This window comes from Macaca mulatta, chromosome 16 (genome assembly GCF_049350105.2).
Source record: "Macaca mulatta isolate MMU2019108-1 chromosome 16, T2T-MMU8v2.0, whole genome shotgun sequence".
Classification (NCBI taxonomy): domain Eukaryota; kingdom Metazoa; phylum Chordata; class Mammalia; order Primates; family Cercopithecidae; genus Macaca; species Macaca mulatta.
Genome location: NC_133421.1, coordinates 90,907,828 through 90,919,842, shown reverse-complemented (window position 1 = coordinate 90,919,842; position 12,015 = coordinate 90,907,828). Strand labels below are relative to the sequence as shown.

General features: G+C 54.5%; 1 protein-coding gene and 1 pseudogene across 25 annotated transcripts in view; one reads left to right on the top strand and one right to left on the bottom strand.

The window, feature by feature from the left end:
- The first annotated feature begins 201 nt into the window (after nucleotides 1–201).
- The window catches only part of CEP131 (centrosomal protein 131), a 38,630-nt gene continuing 26,816 nt past the window's right edge, over nucleotides 202–12,015 (top strand). For all 25 annotated transcript variants that reach the window (XR_013407457.1, XM_077973224.1, XM_028836909.2 and 22 more), the window contains exons 1-2: nucleotides 202–396; nucleotides 3,012–3,205. Coding sequence is in view for 24 of the 25 variants with exons in the window: in XM_077973224.1 (XP_077829350.1) it covers nucleotides 3,029–3,205 (177 nt within the window). In the remaining variant the exon portion in view is untranslated. The remainder of the gene's footprint in view (nucleotides 397–3,011; nucleotides 3,206–12,015) is intronic.
- LOC713426 (thioredoxin domain-containing protein 12) lies at nucleotides 9,294–10,707 on the bottom strand (annotated as a pseudogene).

Below are 12,015 nucleotides of genomic sequence, written 5' to 3'. Positions count from 1 at the left end.
CCAATCGGCCGCCAGCCGCCGTCGCGTCCCTCAGCTCTCCGCCGCTCCTCCCACGCTTGAACTTCGCGAAGGACAGCCGAGCGGCCCAATGAGTTCCCGGCACGGCCTGAGCGGGAGCGTGAAGGGCCAATCCGGAGTCGGCGCGCGCAGGAAAGGCGGGCCTGCGTGACGGGCTGGGGAGGCGGTGCCAGGCTGGTTGCTAGCTGCCGCCGCCGCTCACCCCGGCCCCCCGGCCGCTTCATTGTCACCGGGCCTCTGGGCAGTGTTGGGGTGGCCGGGCGCCTGGTCGCCGACCCGAGCTTTGGGCGCGACTGGTTCCGCATCACTCCCCGCCCGCCGAATCTGCAGGCCCCGCGCGCCAGGCCGGCTTCGCGGCTGCGCCCCCAGCCCGCGCAGGTGAGGGGGCCCGGGCAAGGGATGGGGTTGCAGGGCGCGCGGAGGTTGGGGGGGTCCGGAGCCCGCGCAGGTGGGAGGTCTTGGTCAAGTGGTGAAGTGATGGGGATCCGGGGCACGCACAGGTGAGGGGGGATCTGGTGCCCGCGCAATTGAGGGAGGGGTCCGGGGGAAGTGAGGGGAGGGGGATCCAGGGTGCCCACAGGTGAGGGGGTCCGGGGCCCGCGCAGGTGAGGAGAGGCTCGTGCCTGAGGGTGTGGGTCCCCACCTCCACCCCCTCCACCTCCCTCCACTGCCCTCCGGTCCCCAGGACAACATGGAGTCCAGTCCTGGCATCTCTGGCCCGGCTGCCTTAAGCCCTAGGGGGACTGGGGAGATGGGAGCTGCCCCGTGGACAAGTGGAGGGCTCAGCTCTGGCATGGGCTCTGGTCTCGCTGTCCAGAGTCAGGGTCAGGGTCAGGGTCAGGGTCAACCCACCCTGGGGACCAGGTCTGGGCTCTGGTCATCACTCCCCGCCCCTTCAGGTCCTGGGAGGGACACAGTTTTATCCAAGATGTAGTGGCCTCCCAGGCCTCCCTTCTTCTGGCCTGGAGGTTTCCGTGGAGAGGCCGTGTTCGCCATCCCAGAGCCGCTTGCTTGTGGGGCTGGGAGAGCAGAGCCCTGGGCTCCAGGGTCTTGCATGGGTCCAGCCAAGGGTGGACAGTGCCCTGCAGGAGGAGGGTGTTAAGTTCCATCCGCACAATCAGAAGTGCATAACTGAGGACTTGGGCCTGGTCAGTGGCAGGGTCAGCCTCTAGGGGGTAGGGGTATCCACCTCTCCGTGGAAGGGACCTTGGGGGACCTGCTGTGGGGTGCTGGGCTGAAGGAAGCCCAGGGTGACCTCGGGCGATAGGTTGGGTGCCTGCTGGCCCACTGGAGGCCACCGTGGCAGGGAGGTAATTCTCAACGTTGGTCCCTGGCGCCAGCCTCTCCCGTTCATCTACTAGTTCAGCTGAGCGCCTTCCCCTGCTGGTGCTGGGGTTGCACTGGAGCCAACTGTGTACAACCACAGGAAGGGAGTCAGAGCCGGATGGGGAGTGAAGAGTGATGGGTGCTCAGGGAAGGCCTCTGAGTGCAGGGAGGGAGTGTCCTGAGACCTAGAGGCAGGGGACTGGCCGGGGCCAAGCTGGCTGAGTTTGAGGAGCACCAGGGAGGCAGTGTTGGCTAAAGCCACAGCAAAGGGGCACAGCAGGGGAGCTGATGAGGTCACTGAGAATACAGGGTCAGATCTTGCAGGAGCTGGATGTGAGGTTTTTATTCTCTGTGCCTAGGAAGCTGTTGCAGGGTTTTTGGTAGGGGCACATGCACGAGCTGAGACCCGTTCAGAAAGATCAGCTGAGGTGCCGTGTGGGGATGGGCTGGGGGCTGGCAGTGTTTGCTTTGAGAAGTTCCAAAGTAAGGAAGCCAGCATCCCCAGGCTTATCCCCTCTATCGTCAGAACACCCGTCCCCTGCTGGAATAACACGTTATCCAGTGAGTGCTCGCCCAGTGCAGCCTTGAGGCCTTGAGACCAGCATCTCGTCTGGACCTCACAAAACCACCGCCACTTTTTTTTTTTTTTTTTTTTGGAGTCTCGCTCTGTTGCCCAGGCTGGAGTGCAGTGGCATGATCTTGGCTCACTGCAAACTCCACCTGCCAGTTACAAGCAATTCCCCTGCCTCAGCCTCCAGAGTAGCTGGGATTATAGGTACCCGCCACCACGCCCAGCTAATTTTTTGAATTTTTTAGTAGAGGTGAGGTTTCATCATGTTGCTTAGGCTGGTCTTGAACTCCTGAGCTCAGGCAATCCGCCTGCCTTGGCCTCCCAAAGTGTTGGGATTACAGGAGTGAGCCGCTGTGCCCTGCCAACACGCAACCCCTTTTTAAAATGTGTATTTTACAGAGACAGGCGCGGTGGCTCATGCCGGTAATCCCAGCACTTTGGGAGGCCGAGGCAGGTGAATGACTTGAGGTCAGGAGTTCGAGACCAGCCTGTCCAACATGGCAAAACCCTGTCTCTACTGAAAACACAAAAATTAGCAGGTGTGGTGGTGGGCACCTGTAATCCCAGCTGCTTGGGAGGCTGAGGCAGGAGAATCACTTGAACCTGGGAGGCAGAGGTGGCAGTGAGCCGAGATTGTGCCACTGCACTCCAGCCTGGGTAACAAGAACGATATTCCGTTTCAAAAAAAAAAAAAATCAAATGTCCGTTTTATAGAGGAGACTGGGGCTCGGGCAGTGACTTTCTCAGAATCACGGTGTTGGGTAGATGGCAGAACCCGGCTCACATCGACAATGGCCTGTGGCCCGGGCTCCCTCTGGGGTGCTGCTGGTGCTGCAAGGGACCCACGGGCCTTGCCTTCACCACCTACCTGTCCATTGTCTGGGGCCCTCCTGGACGTTGGGCTCAGAACAGCTCCCTTGTGTTCCTCCACCGGCCAGAGGGCTACATAGGTTGTGACAGGCCTTCCCGGGAAGCTTGGTGGCCAGTGGACCTGGGTGTCCTGGGCCAGCTGAGGCTGGGCTGGAGGCGGTGGGTGCAGGGGACTGTAGTTTCCGCACCCACAGCATCTCATTGCAGCTCTTGCTTCCCCGCTCAGGACCTGCCTTGTCCACCATGAAAGGCACCCGGGCCATCAGCAGCGCCCCGGAGTGCAGCCCGGCAGGTGTGGACCTGAGTCTGACAGGTCTCCCTCCGCCTGTGTCCCGGCGCCCTGGCAGTGCCGCCACCACCAAGCCCATCGTCCGCTCTGTCTCCGTGGTCACAGGCAGTGAGCAGAAGAGGAAGGCGCTGGTGAGTACTGTGGCCTAGGGGTCCGGGCCCCTGCCTCCTGGAGGGCTGTTGTTCGATTGGCATCTGACCCCTGGGTCCAGCTCTACATGTGAACAGTGCCTCACATCTGGACATGTTGAAGCCTTGTGGCTGTTCCGGGGGCAGGTGGGACTTGAGTCTTACAGGCGTGGATGCTGAATCACTAGAAGGTCAAGCCAGAGCCTGGATTCTTTCAGCACCAGCCCCAGGCCTCCTGTGCCACCGCCCTTTGGATTCGTTTGAATCCTCAAGAAATGGGGTTGGCTGGGCTCGGTGGCTCACACCTGTAATCCCAGCACTTTGAGAGGCCAAGGCAGGCGAATCACCTGAGGTTGGCAGTTCAAGACCAGCCTGACCAAGATGGTGAAACTCCGTCTCTACTAAAGATATAAAAAAAAATTTGCGGGGCATGGTGGCACATGCCTGTAATCCCAGCTACTCCGGAGGCTGAGGCAGGAGATTTGCTTGAACCTGGGAGGCAGAGGTTGTGGTGAGCCGAGATCGAGCCATTGCACTCCAGCCTGGCGCCAGAGTGAGACGCCATATCAAAAAAAAAAAAAAAAAGAAAGAAAGAAATGGGGTTGACCTGGGGGGAGGGTGATGAGCTCCTGGTGGTCTTGGAGAAACCTAGACGGGCGTGTGGGTGTGTGGGCAGCAAGACAGCTGTGGGAGTTTCGGGGTGAGAACTGCCTTTCCTGCCCACCTCTGGGAGTGGGGAGGAGGGTGACCGGTTCCCAGATGGGGGCTGTGAGAGGCAGGCTGGGCCTGCTGCACCCTAGTAGGTGTCTGCCAGGCCCAGTCTTCAGAGCAAGGGAGGAATCGAGCGGCTCTGTAGGGGTTGGGGCAGAGCCTGACCAGAGTCTCGCCTGAGCTTCCGGAACAGCAAGGGCCTGGGAGCCTTGGCTTCGATGAGGCAGCAGGTCTGGGGCTCCCTGCCTGAGGTCCCTGCAGGGCAACACAGCAGGGCAGAGAGAAGGCTCGTGGGGTCTGGAGGGCAGTCGAGGCTTCCCACAGGAACCCCTGGTGTGTCCAGGCCAGGGTTCCACTGTGAATAAAAGGCTTGGACCTTCCCCTCCTTGAAAAAGTTATTCCTGTGTCTGCCCTAAGCTAGAGGTGGGCAGCGTGGGGCCCGCCAGATGCCTAGCCGAGTTCCAGGGTAAGGGCAACTGGGCCAGTAGCCGGCCCTTGGACCAAGTAGGTTCCCAAAGGCTGGGGCCGGCAGGGCGGGGACCCAGGATGTCCTGATGTGTCAGTGTGGCCAGCAGGTTGTCTCAAGATTTGGTGCGTCTCTAGACATTTACAGACAAGCTGTAAAAATAAAAGTGTGCTGCACTGTTTTAGCAGAGGGGTAACCAGCTTGGGCTAGAGCCATCTCTGAGCCCTCTGCCTCTCCTGTCCGCATCCCTGCTTCTGCATCACTGACCCCCTCACCCACCTGCCTTGGCCCCTCCGTTTCTCAAGCCCTAGGTTCATGGCACCTGGGGCAAGGAAGACGCACTTGAAATGGCAGATCTGGGCCGGGCGCGGTGACTCACGCCTGTGATCCCAGCACTTTGGGAGGCTGAGGCGGGCAGATCACCTGAGGTCAGGAGTTTGAGACCAGCCTGGCCAAAATGGTGAAACCCTTCCGGGCGCGGTGGCTCAAGCCTGTAATCCCAGCACTTTGGGAGGCTGAGGCGGGCGGATCACAAGGTCAGGAGATCGAGACCATCCTGGCTAACACGGTGAAACCCCGTCTCTACTAAAAATACAAAAAACTAGCCGGGCGAGGTGGCGGGCGCCTGTAGTCCCAGCTACTCGGGAGGCTGAGGCAGGAGAATGGCGTGAACCCAGGAGGCAGAGCTTGCAGTGAGCCAAGATCGCGCAACTGCACTCCAGCCTGGGGGACAGAGCAAGACTCCGTCTCAAAAAAAAAAAAAAAATGGTGAAACCCTGTCTCTACTGAAAATACACAAATTAGCTGGGCGTGGTGGCGTGCACCCTTAATCCCAGCTACTCGGGAGACTGAGACAGGAGAGTTGCTTGAACCTGGGAGGCGGAGGCTGCAGTGAGCCGAGATCACGCCACTGCACTCCAGCCTGGGCCAAAGAGCCAGACTCTGTCTCAAAAAAAAGAAAGAAAGAAAGAAAGAAATCGCAGCTCTGTTGTTGTGTGGAGACAGTGTTGTAAAAGTTTCCGGGTTTTCTAGTAGATGGTCATTCGGTGGCATGGACAGGCTCTATCCACGGCCGACCCGGGCACCTAACCACACTCCCAGCCTTTCTGCTGAGAATTGTACTGTTGCTGAATAGAGGTTCAAAGCCACAGCGAGCACTAATCATATTGATCCCTCCTTTCCTGGGCTGGCACCATCGCCCGCTCCTGCAGTGTTGAGTGGCGACTGCTGACAGTCCCCTCGTTCATGGAATGTTCCAGCTGTTCACTTCAATTCTTTGAGCCCCTCGCTCGATCCAAGACGCCCCACCCCTGCATGCCTGTCTGCCTTCTGTCGGGCACATGGTGGGAGCTCAGGAACTGCTGGTGGAAGAGGGACCCCCCGCCAGTGTGTGACGTGGCCTCGGGGGTTTCTGTTGTGCCCGGTCCCCGTCCTCTCGGCCACCTGCCCTGCTACGACTCAGTCTCATTGGGATTCCTGGAGAGCGTTTGTTTTGGCCAGGCATGGCATCACACCTGTACCAGGCGGCACGCGATTCTCTTCCTCCTGGTGTTTGGGGGTGGGGTAGGGTGCTGTCCCCTGGCTCGGAGACCTTCTCAGTGGCCATTGGCCTGGGGTTTCCACTTTACCCCTTGTCTCTAAAGATCTTCCTGGGTCCAGGGCCTGCTGTCCTGGGATTCCCCATCCAGGATGTAACTGCAGTTCCTGCCAGTCTTCTGGCTCAAGAAATGTCGGTGCCAGACTGTAGAGGGTCCCTCATCCTTGCTCGAGCTGTATGCCCACCTGATCCTCTAGCCCCCTAGATCATTATTCTCTCTGGTTCCCTTCCCCGTAAAGAAAAGAGATCTTTAAATCCCAAGAGCACAAGCTCACTGGGGAACAGACATCACTGCACACGTGTCCCGGCCATGGGGGCCGCTTGCCCCTCCCTGGGCAATGATGCCCCCTCCTTCTTGCAGGTGGAGTTTAGGGTTTTTGGCCCGTGACTGGATTTACCATCTGAGCTTGAGTGGCCTTTGCACCGTGGTGTCCGTCAGTGAGCGGAAGCCCCTTTGCCCCTCCCCTGACATCCCTCTTGGAGGCTGTGAAACGGTCCCCAGGAAAATCGAGACAAGATGAAGGGCCCCCGTAATCCATGGCCCTGATGCAATGACTGGTGCCATCGGTGGGATGATTTCAAAACTCCGACCTGTGTTTTTTGAATAGGTCATTCACACGCACCGTTTGGGAAAAGGGAGCTCATTGAGCAGCGAGCCTGTCCTGCCTGATCTTGCGGGCCTCTCGTAGGCGGCCACCGTTCCGCTTCTCCTGCACCCACCCGTGCTCTGGGCACACAGGCATCAGTGATGCTGGAGATATATTGGAACAAGTGCCGTATCAGTCAGCTGCATGGGGCTCCTGCATTCTCTTTTTTTTTTCTTTTTAAGACGGGCTTGCTCTGTCGCCCAGGCTGGAGTGCAGTGGGGCAACCACAGCTTACTGCAGCCTCCACCTCCTGGACACAAGTGATCCTCTCACCTCAGCATCCTGAGCAGCATGGATTACAGGTGCTCACCACCCTGCCCAGCTCATTTTTCAATGTCTTTTTTTTTTTTTTTGAGACAGACTTGCTCTTTTTGTCCAGGCTGGAGTGCATTGGTGAGATCTCGTCTCGCTGCAGCCTCCGCCTCCCGAGTTCAAGGGATTCTCCACCCTCAGATTCCCAAGTAGCTGGGATTACAGGCGTGCGCCACCATGCCTGGCTAATTTTGTATTTTTAGTAGAGATGGAGTTTTGCCATGTTGGTCAGGCTGGTCTTGAACTCCTGACCTTAGGTGATCCTCCCACCTCAGCCTCCCAAAGTGCTGGGATTACAGGTATGAGCCACTGCACCTGGCCTACTAATTTTTAATCTTTTTGTAGGGACAGGAGTCTCATTAGGTTGCTGGTCCTCAACCCCTGGGCTGAAGTAATCCTCCCACCTCGGCCTCCCAAAGTGCTGGGATTACGGGCGTGGGCCACTGCACCCGGCCCTGCTCCCGCTTTCTTTACGTTGTTTTGTGGCAGCTGACAACAGTTCATCAGATGATGCACCAGAACGTCACCCAGCGGTCCTCTGGATTTTCCTTGTCATAGTACCAAGAGTGGCGCAGCAAATACCCTTGTGTCTGTGCCATTTTGCATACATGTCAATATGCCTGCAGAATAAATCCTAAAGGATAATTATTGGGTCAGAGCATAAGTCCATTTCAAATTTTGAAAGGGGACCAGGTGCGGTGGCTCATGCCTGTAATCCCAGCACTTTGGGAGGCCAAGGCGGGCAGATCGCTTGAGGTCAGGAGTTTGAGACCAGCCTGGCTAACATGGTGAAACCTCGTCTGTACTAAAAATAAAAAATTAGCCAGACGTGGTGGTGGGCGCCTGTGATCCCAGCTACACGGGAGGCTGAGGCATGAGAACTGATCGAACCCGGAAGCTGGAGGTTGCAGTGAGCCAAGATCGCACCACCACACTCTAGCCTGGGTGACAGCGAGACTCCATTTCAAAAATAAATAAATAAATTAAATAAATTTGAAAGGGGGCTGGGAGTGGTGGCCAATATCTGTAATCCCAGCACTTTGCATGGCTGAGATGAGAGGATCACTTGAGGCCAGGAGTTTGAGACCAGCCTGGGCAACATAGTGAGACCCCTGTCTCTTCAAAAAGATCAAAAAATTAGCAGAGTGTGGTGGTGCATGCCTGTAGTCCCAGCGACATGGGAGGCTGGGGCAGGAGGATGGCTTGAGCCCAGAAAGTTTGAGGCTGTAGTGAGCTATGGTCGCGCCACTGCACTCCAGCCTGGGTGACAGAGCGAGACTCCGTCTCAAAACAAAATTTTTTTTGATAAGCATTGCCAAGTTCCTCTCCATAAAGATCGTTGCCCCAAGTCACACTTGCGTCACAGGGTGCCACGGTGCCTGCTCCCTCGTGCTCTGCCTGGCACACGTGCAGCACACTTTTTGGTCTTTACAGGTTCAATATGTAACAAAAGATATCTGACTGTACTACTTTTTAGTTTTTTACTTTTTACTTTTTATTTTGTTTTTTTCTTTTTCTTTTTTGAGATGAAGTTTCACTCTTGTACCCCAGGCTGGAGTGCAATGGTGCGATCTCGGCTCACAGCAATCTCCGTCTCCCGGATTCAAGCAATTCTCCTGCTTCAGTCCCCAGAGTAGCTGGGATTACAGGCGTGCACCACCATGCCCAGCTAATTTTTGTATTTTTAGTAGAGACAGGATTTCACTATGTTGGCCAGGCTGGTCTCAAACTCCTGACCTCAAGTGATCCGCCCGCCTCGGCCTCCCAAAGTGCTGGGATTACAGGCGTGAGCCACTGGCGTGACTGCAATTTTTAAAAATAAAGCTTTTATGTTAGTATAATTTTAAATGTATAGAAAACTTGGAAAGTGCAGGGTGTTCCCCTATACCCCACCCAGTCTCCGCTATTTGAATATCTTACATTATGATGGGACATGTGTACAATTGACAAGTCATTTTTTTTTTTTTTTTTTTTTGAGACGGAGTCTCGCTCTGTCGCCCAGGCTGGAGTGCAGTGGCCGGATCTCAGCTCACTGCAAGCTCCGCCTCCCGGGTTCACGCCATTCTCCTGCCTCAGCCTCCCGAGTAGCTGGGACTACAGGCGCCCACCACCTCGCCCGGCTAGTTTTTTGTATTTTTTTAGTAGAGACGGGGTTTCACCGTGTTAGCCAGGATGGTCTCGATCTCCCGACCTCGTGATCCGCCCGTCTCGGCCTCCCAAAGTGCTGGGATTACAGGCTTGAGCCACCGCGCCCGGCCGACAAGTCATTATTGATAAATCACTGACTAAAGTCCACACTTTATTTGTATTTTTGCAGTTTTTACCCGTTGTCCTTTTCTGTCCCAGGATCCCACATGATTTTTTTTTTTCCTTTTAAAGTTTTATTAAAGTTTAATGGAACAATATTTTATCTCTTTTTTTGTTAATGCCAGTACAAAAATACAGTTGATGACTTGACAAAATGGCTACATGTAGGGCTTGAAGGTTTGAGTTTCTCCAACAGTAACAAGGGAAAACATGCTTCCACCTGGAGCAGAGTCCAAGCACACAGCCAGTCCTGCACACGCATATGTGCAAACAGGGAAACCCAAGCGTGAGAAAAGGAAAGGGGTTGTAGAAATTTGCGAAGCAGCCCACAATTATTCCCAGAAGGAAAAAGGGAAAAAGCAGGCTACCCCCTTGATAGGGGGTAGAATTACTGATTTACACTTAGAATTTGTTGTTGTTGTTGTTGTTGTTTAATGATAAGCTATTTCTGCAATTTTAACATTGTAGAAAAGATGCTACTAGTCTTCTTTCACCACTAAGGTGAGTAAAGTGGGAGGAAATGGGAAAATACTCAAATACTTAAGTGCGAGGAGTAAACCTCCAAGTGGCTCAAGTTTTGTGTCAGAAGGTTTCATTTTTTACATTCAATGACAAATTGACATTTAGGTGAGAGGGAAAAAGAGAAGAAAGTCTGCCGCTCTCTGCTGGATCCACAAACATGCAGACCAGCTTGTGTTAGCAGAACTCTTCCACAGTGAGAGCACTCCTTCCAGTGTAGGCAGGAATGAGGTTTCCTGGTCGGCTTAATTGTTCTAGATGATTCCTCAATATTCCCTCCCCTGCTGCATTCCTTCCAGAACACTAACTCTGATGAAAGAAGGGGCACATTCATGTTACAATTCATCTTCAAGATGTTTCTTTCTGAAGGCATCACCCGTCAGCCTTTCCTGAGCTTCCTTCATCCCCTGAACAACTTGCTCGGCACTGATGTAGAAATACTTGTAGCTGGGGTTTCCATTCTCATTGATGATTTCAGGATGCACCTTGCCACTGGGATCCAGAAAAAGGATTCGTGGAATATAACCCCCGTCTGGGCTGAAATCTTCATCTTTGGGTTCCTCTTCATCCTCAAGATTTACCATAACAAAATTATGGGAGAGTTCTGAAATTTCTGTAGATTCTGCAAATTTGGGCTTTAGAGCTTTGCAAGCTCCACACCAGGATTTATGAATAATCACCATCAGGGGCAGTCCACTGGCAGCTGCTTCTTTCTTCCCATCTTCCAGTGTCCTCCAATGAATATGATCTCCAAAACCCTTTCCAAGCCCATTATGTCCATCAGAGGAGATGACGAGGAGCAGGAAACTGAAGCCCAGCAAACAGGTGGCCCCGAGACGAGGCCGCGTCTCCATGGCAGTAGGTGCGCGGGGCCACAGGGCTGAGCGGACGGAGGGCCGGAGTCCCAGCAGACGGTCCACACCGTTCCCCGAGCGCGGCTCAGCACAACCCCGATCCCACATGATTTTTAGGCTGTGGGTCTCAGGCTCGTTTGGGCTGTGAGTTTCTCAGACTCTCCTTGTTTTTAATGACCTTCGAGTTTTGGGGAGAGCTGGTCAGGGATTTTACAGAATGGCCCCTGTTGGACTTGCCTGATACTTTTCTCGTGATCAGACCATGGGGTGGTTTTAGGAGGAAGACCACAGAGGTAAAGTGCTCTTCTCACCCCATCCTGTCTGCGGTCCACATTGTCCCTGTGACCTCTCACTGGTGGTGCTGCTGGCCTTGGTCCCCTGGCCGAGGTGGAGGGTCAGGCTTCCCTGTGAAGTGGCCCGTCCCCTGTGTTCTCTGGCAGGAAGTCGCTTTGCTGAGCCCACACGGAAGGGGTGGGGAGTTTCGCTCGCCCTCCTTTAGAGAAGAGCATCTATACAAGTTATTTGGAATTCTTCTACACAGGAGATTTGTCTGTTCACCCTCATTTGTAATTTTTTTTTTTTTTATTTGAGACAACGTCTCACTCTGTTGCCCAGGCTGGAGTGCAGTGGCATAATCTCGGCTCACTGCAACCTCTGCCTCCTGGGTTCAAGCGATTTTCCTGTCTCAGCCTCCTGAGTACCTGGGACTACAGGTGCACGCCACCACACCTGGCTAATTTTTGTATTTTAGTAGAGATGGGGGTTTCACCATGTTGTCCAGGCTGGTCTCAAACTCCTGACCTCAAGTGATCTGCCTGCCTCAGCCTCCCAAAGTGCTGGGATTACAGTTGTGAGCCACCGCACCTGGCCCCACTTATTAATTTTTTCAATCATTTATTATAGTGGACTCATGGATATTTATTTACACTTCGAGTTATTATTCAATACTAGTTGGCTTATTTTGTTGCTCTCATTGTCGCAGCTTTGGCCACTGGGAACTTCAGGTGGCTCTTGCATCCCTGTGTCATTGCCCATCACTTTGTCTTGTGAGCACGTCCTTATTTCTGGCCCTATAAACTGCTCCAGCCTCATCTTGTCTCTTTCCTTGTCCAGTCCTAGAATCAGCCATTTCTGCAAGAAGCCCCGGTTCTTTTTCTTGGAGAGTGGTCTTAGAAGGCCAAGGTCTGGGAGCCGGGTGTGCTCGTCACTACTGGGCTGTTTCTGGTCTTCTCAGCCAACAGAGCAAGGAAGCGTGTAGTGTATGTCAGCGGGTGTGTAATCTACACACTGTCTATACATAGTAACCATTGGTGTCCTGGGTCATACTGATGTCTCTACCTCTAGTGGAGCCTCTTGCTCCCCCGCACTTGCTAATTGTAACCTCCCCTCCAGCAGTGAGG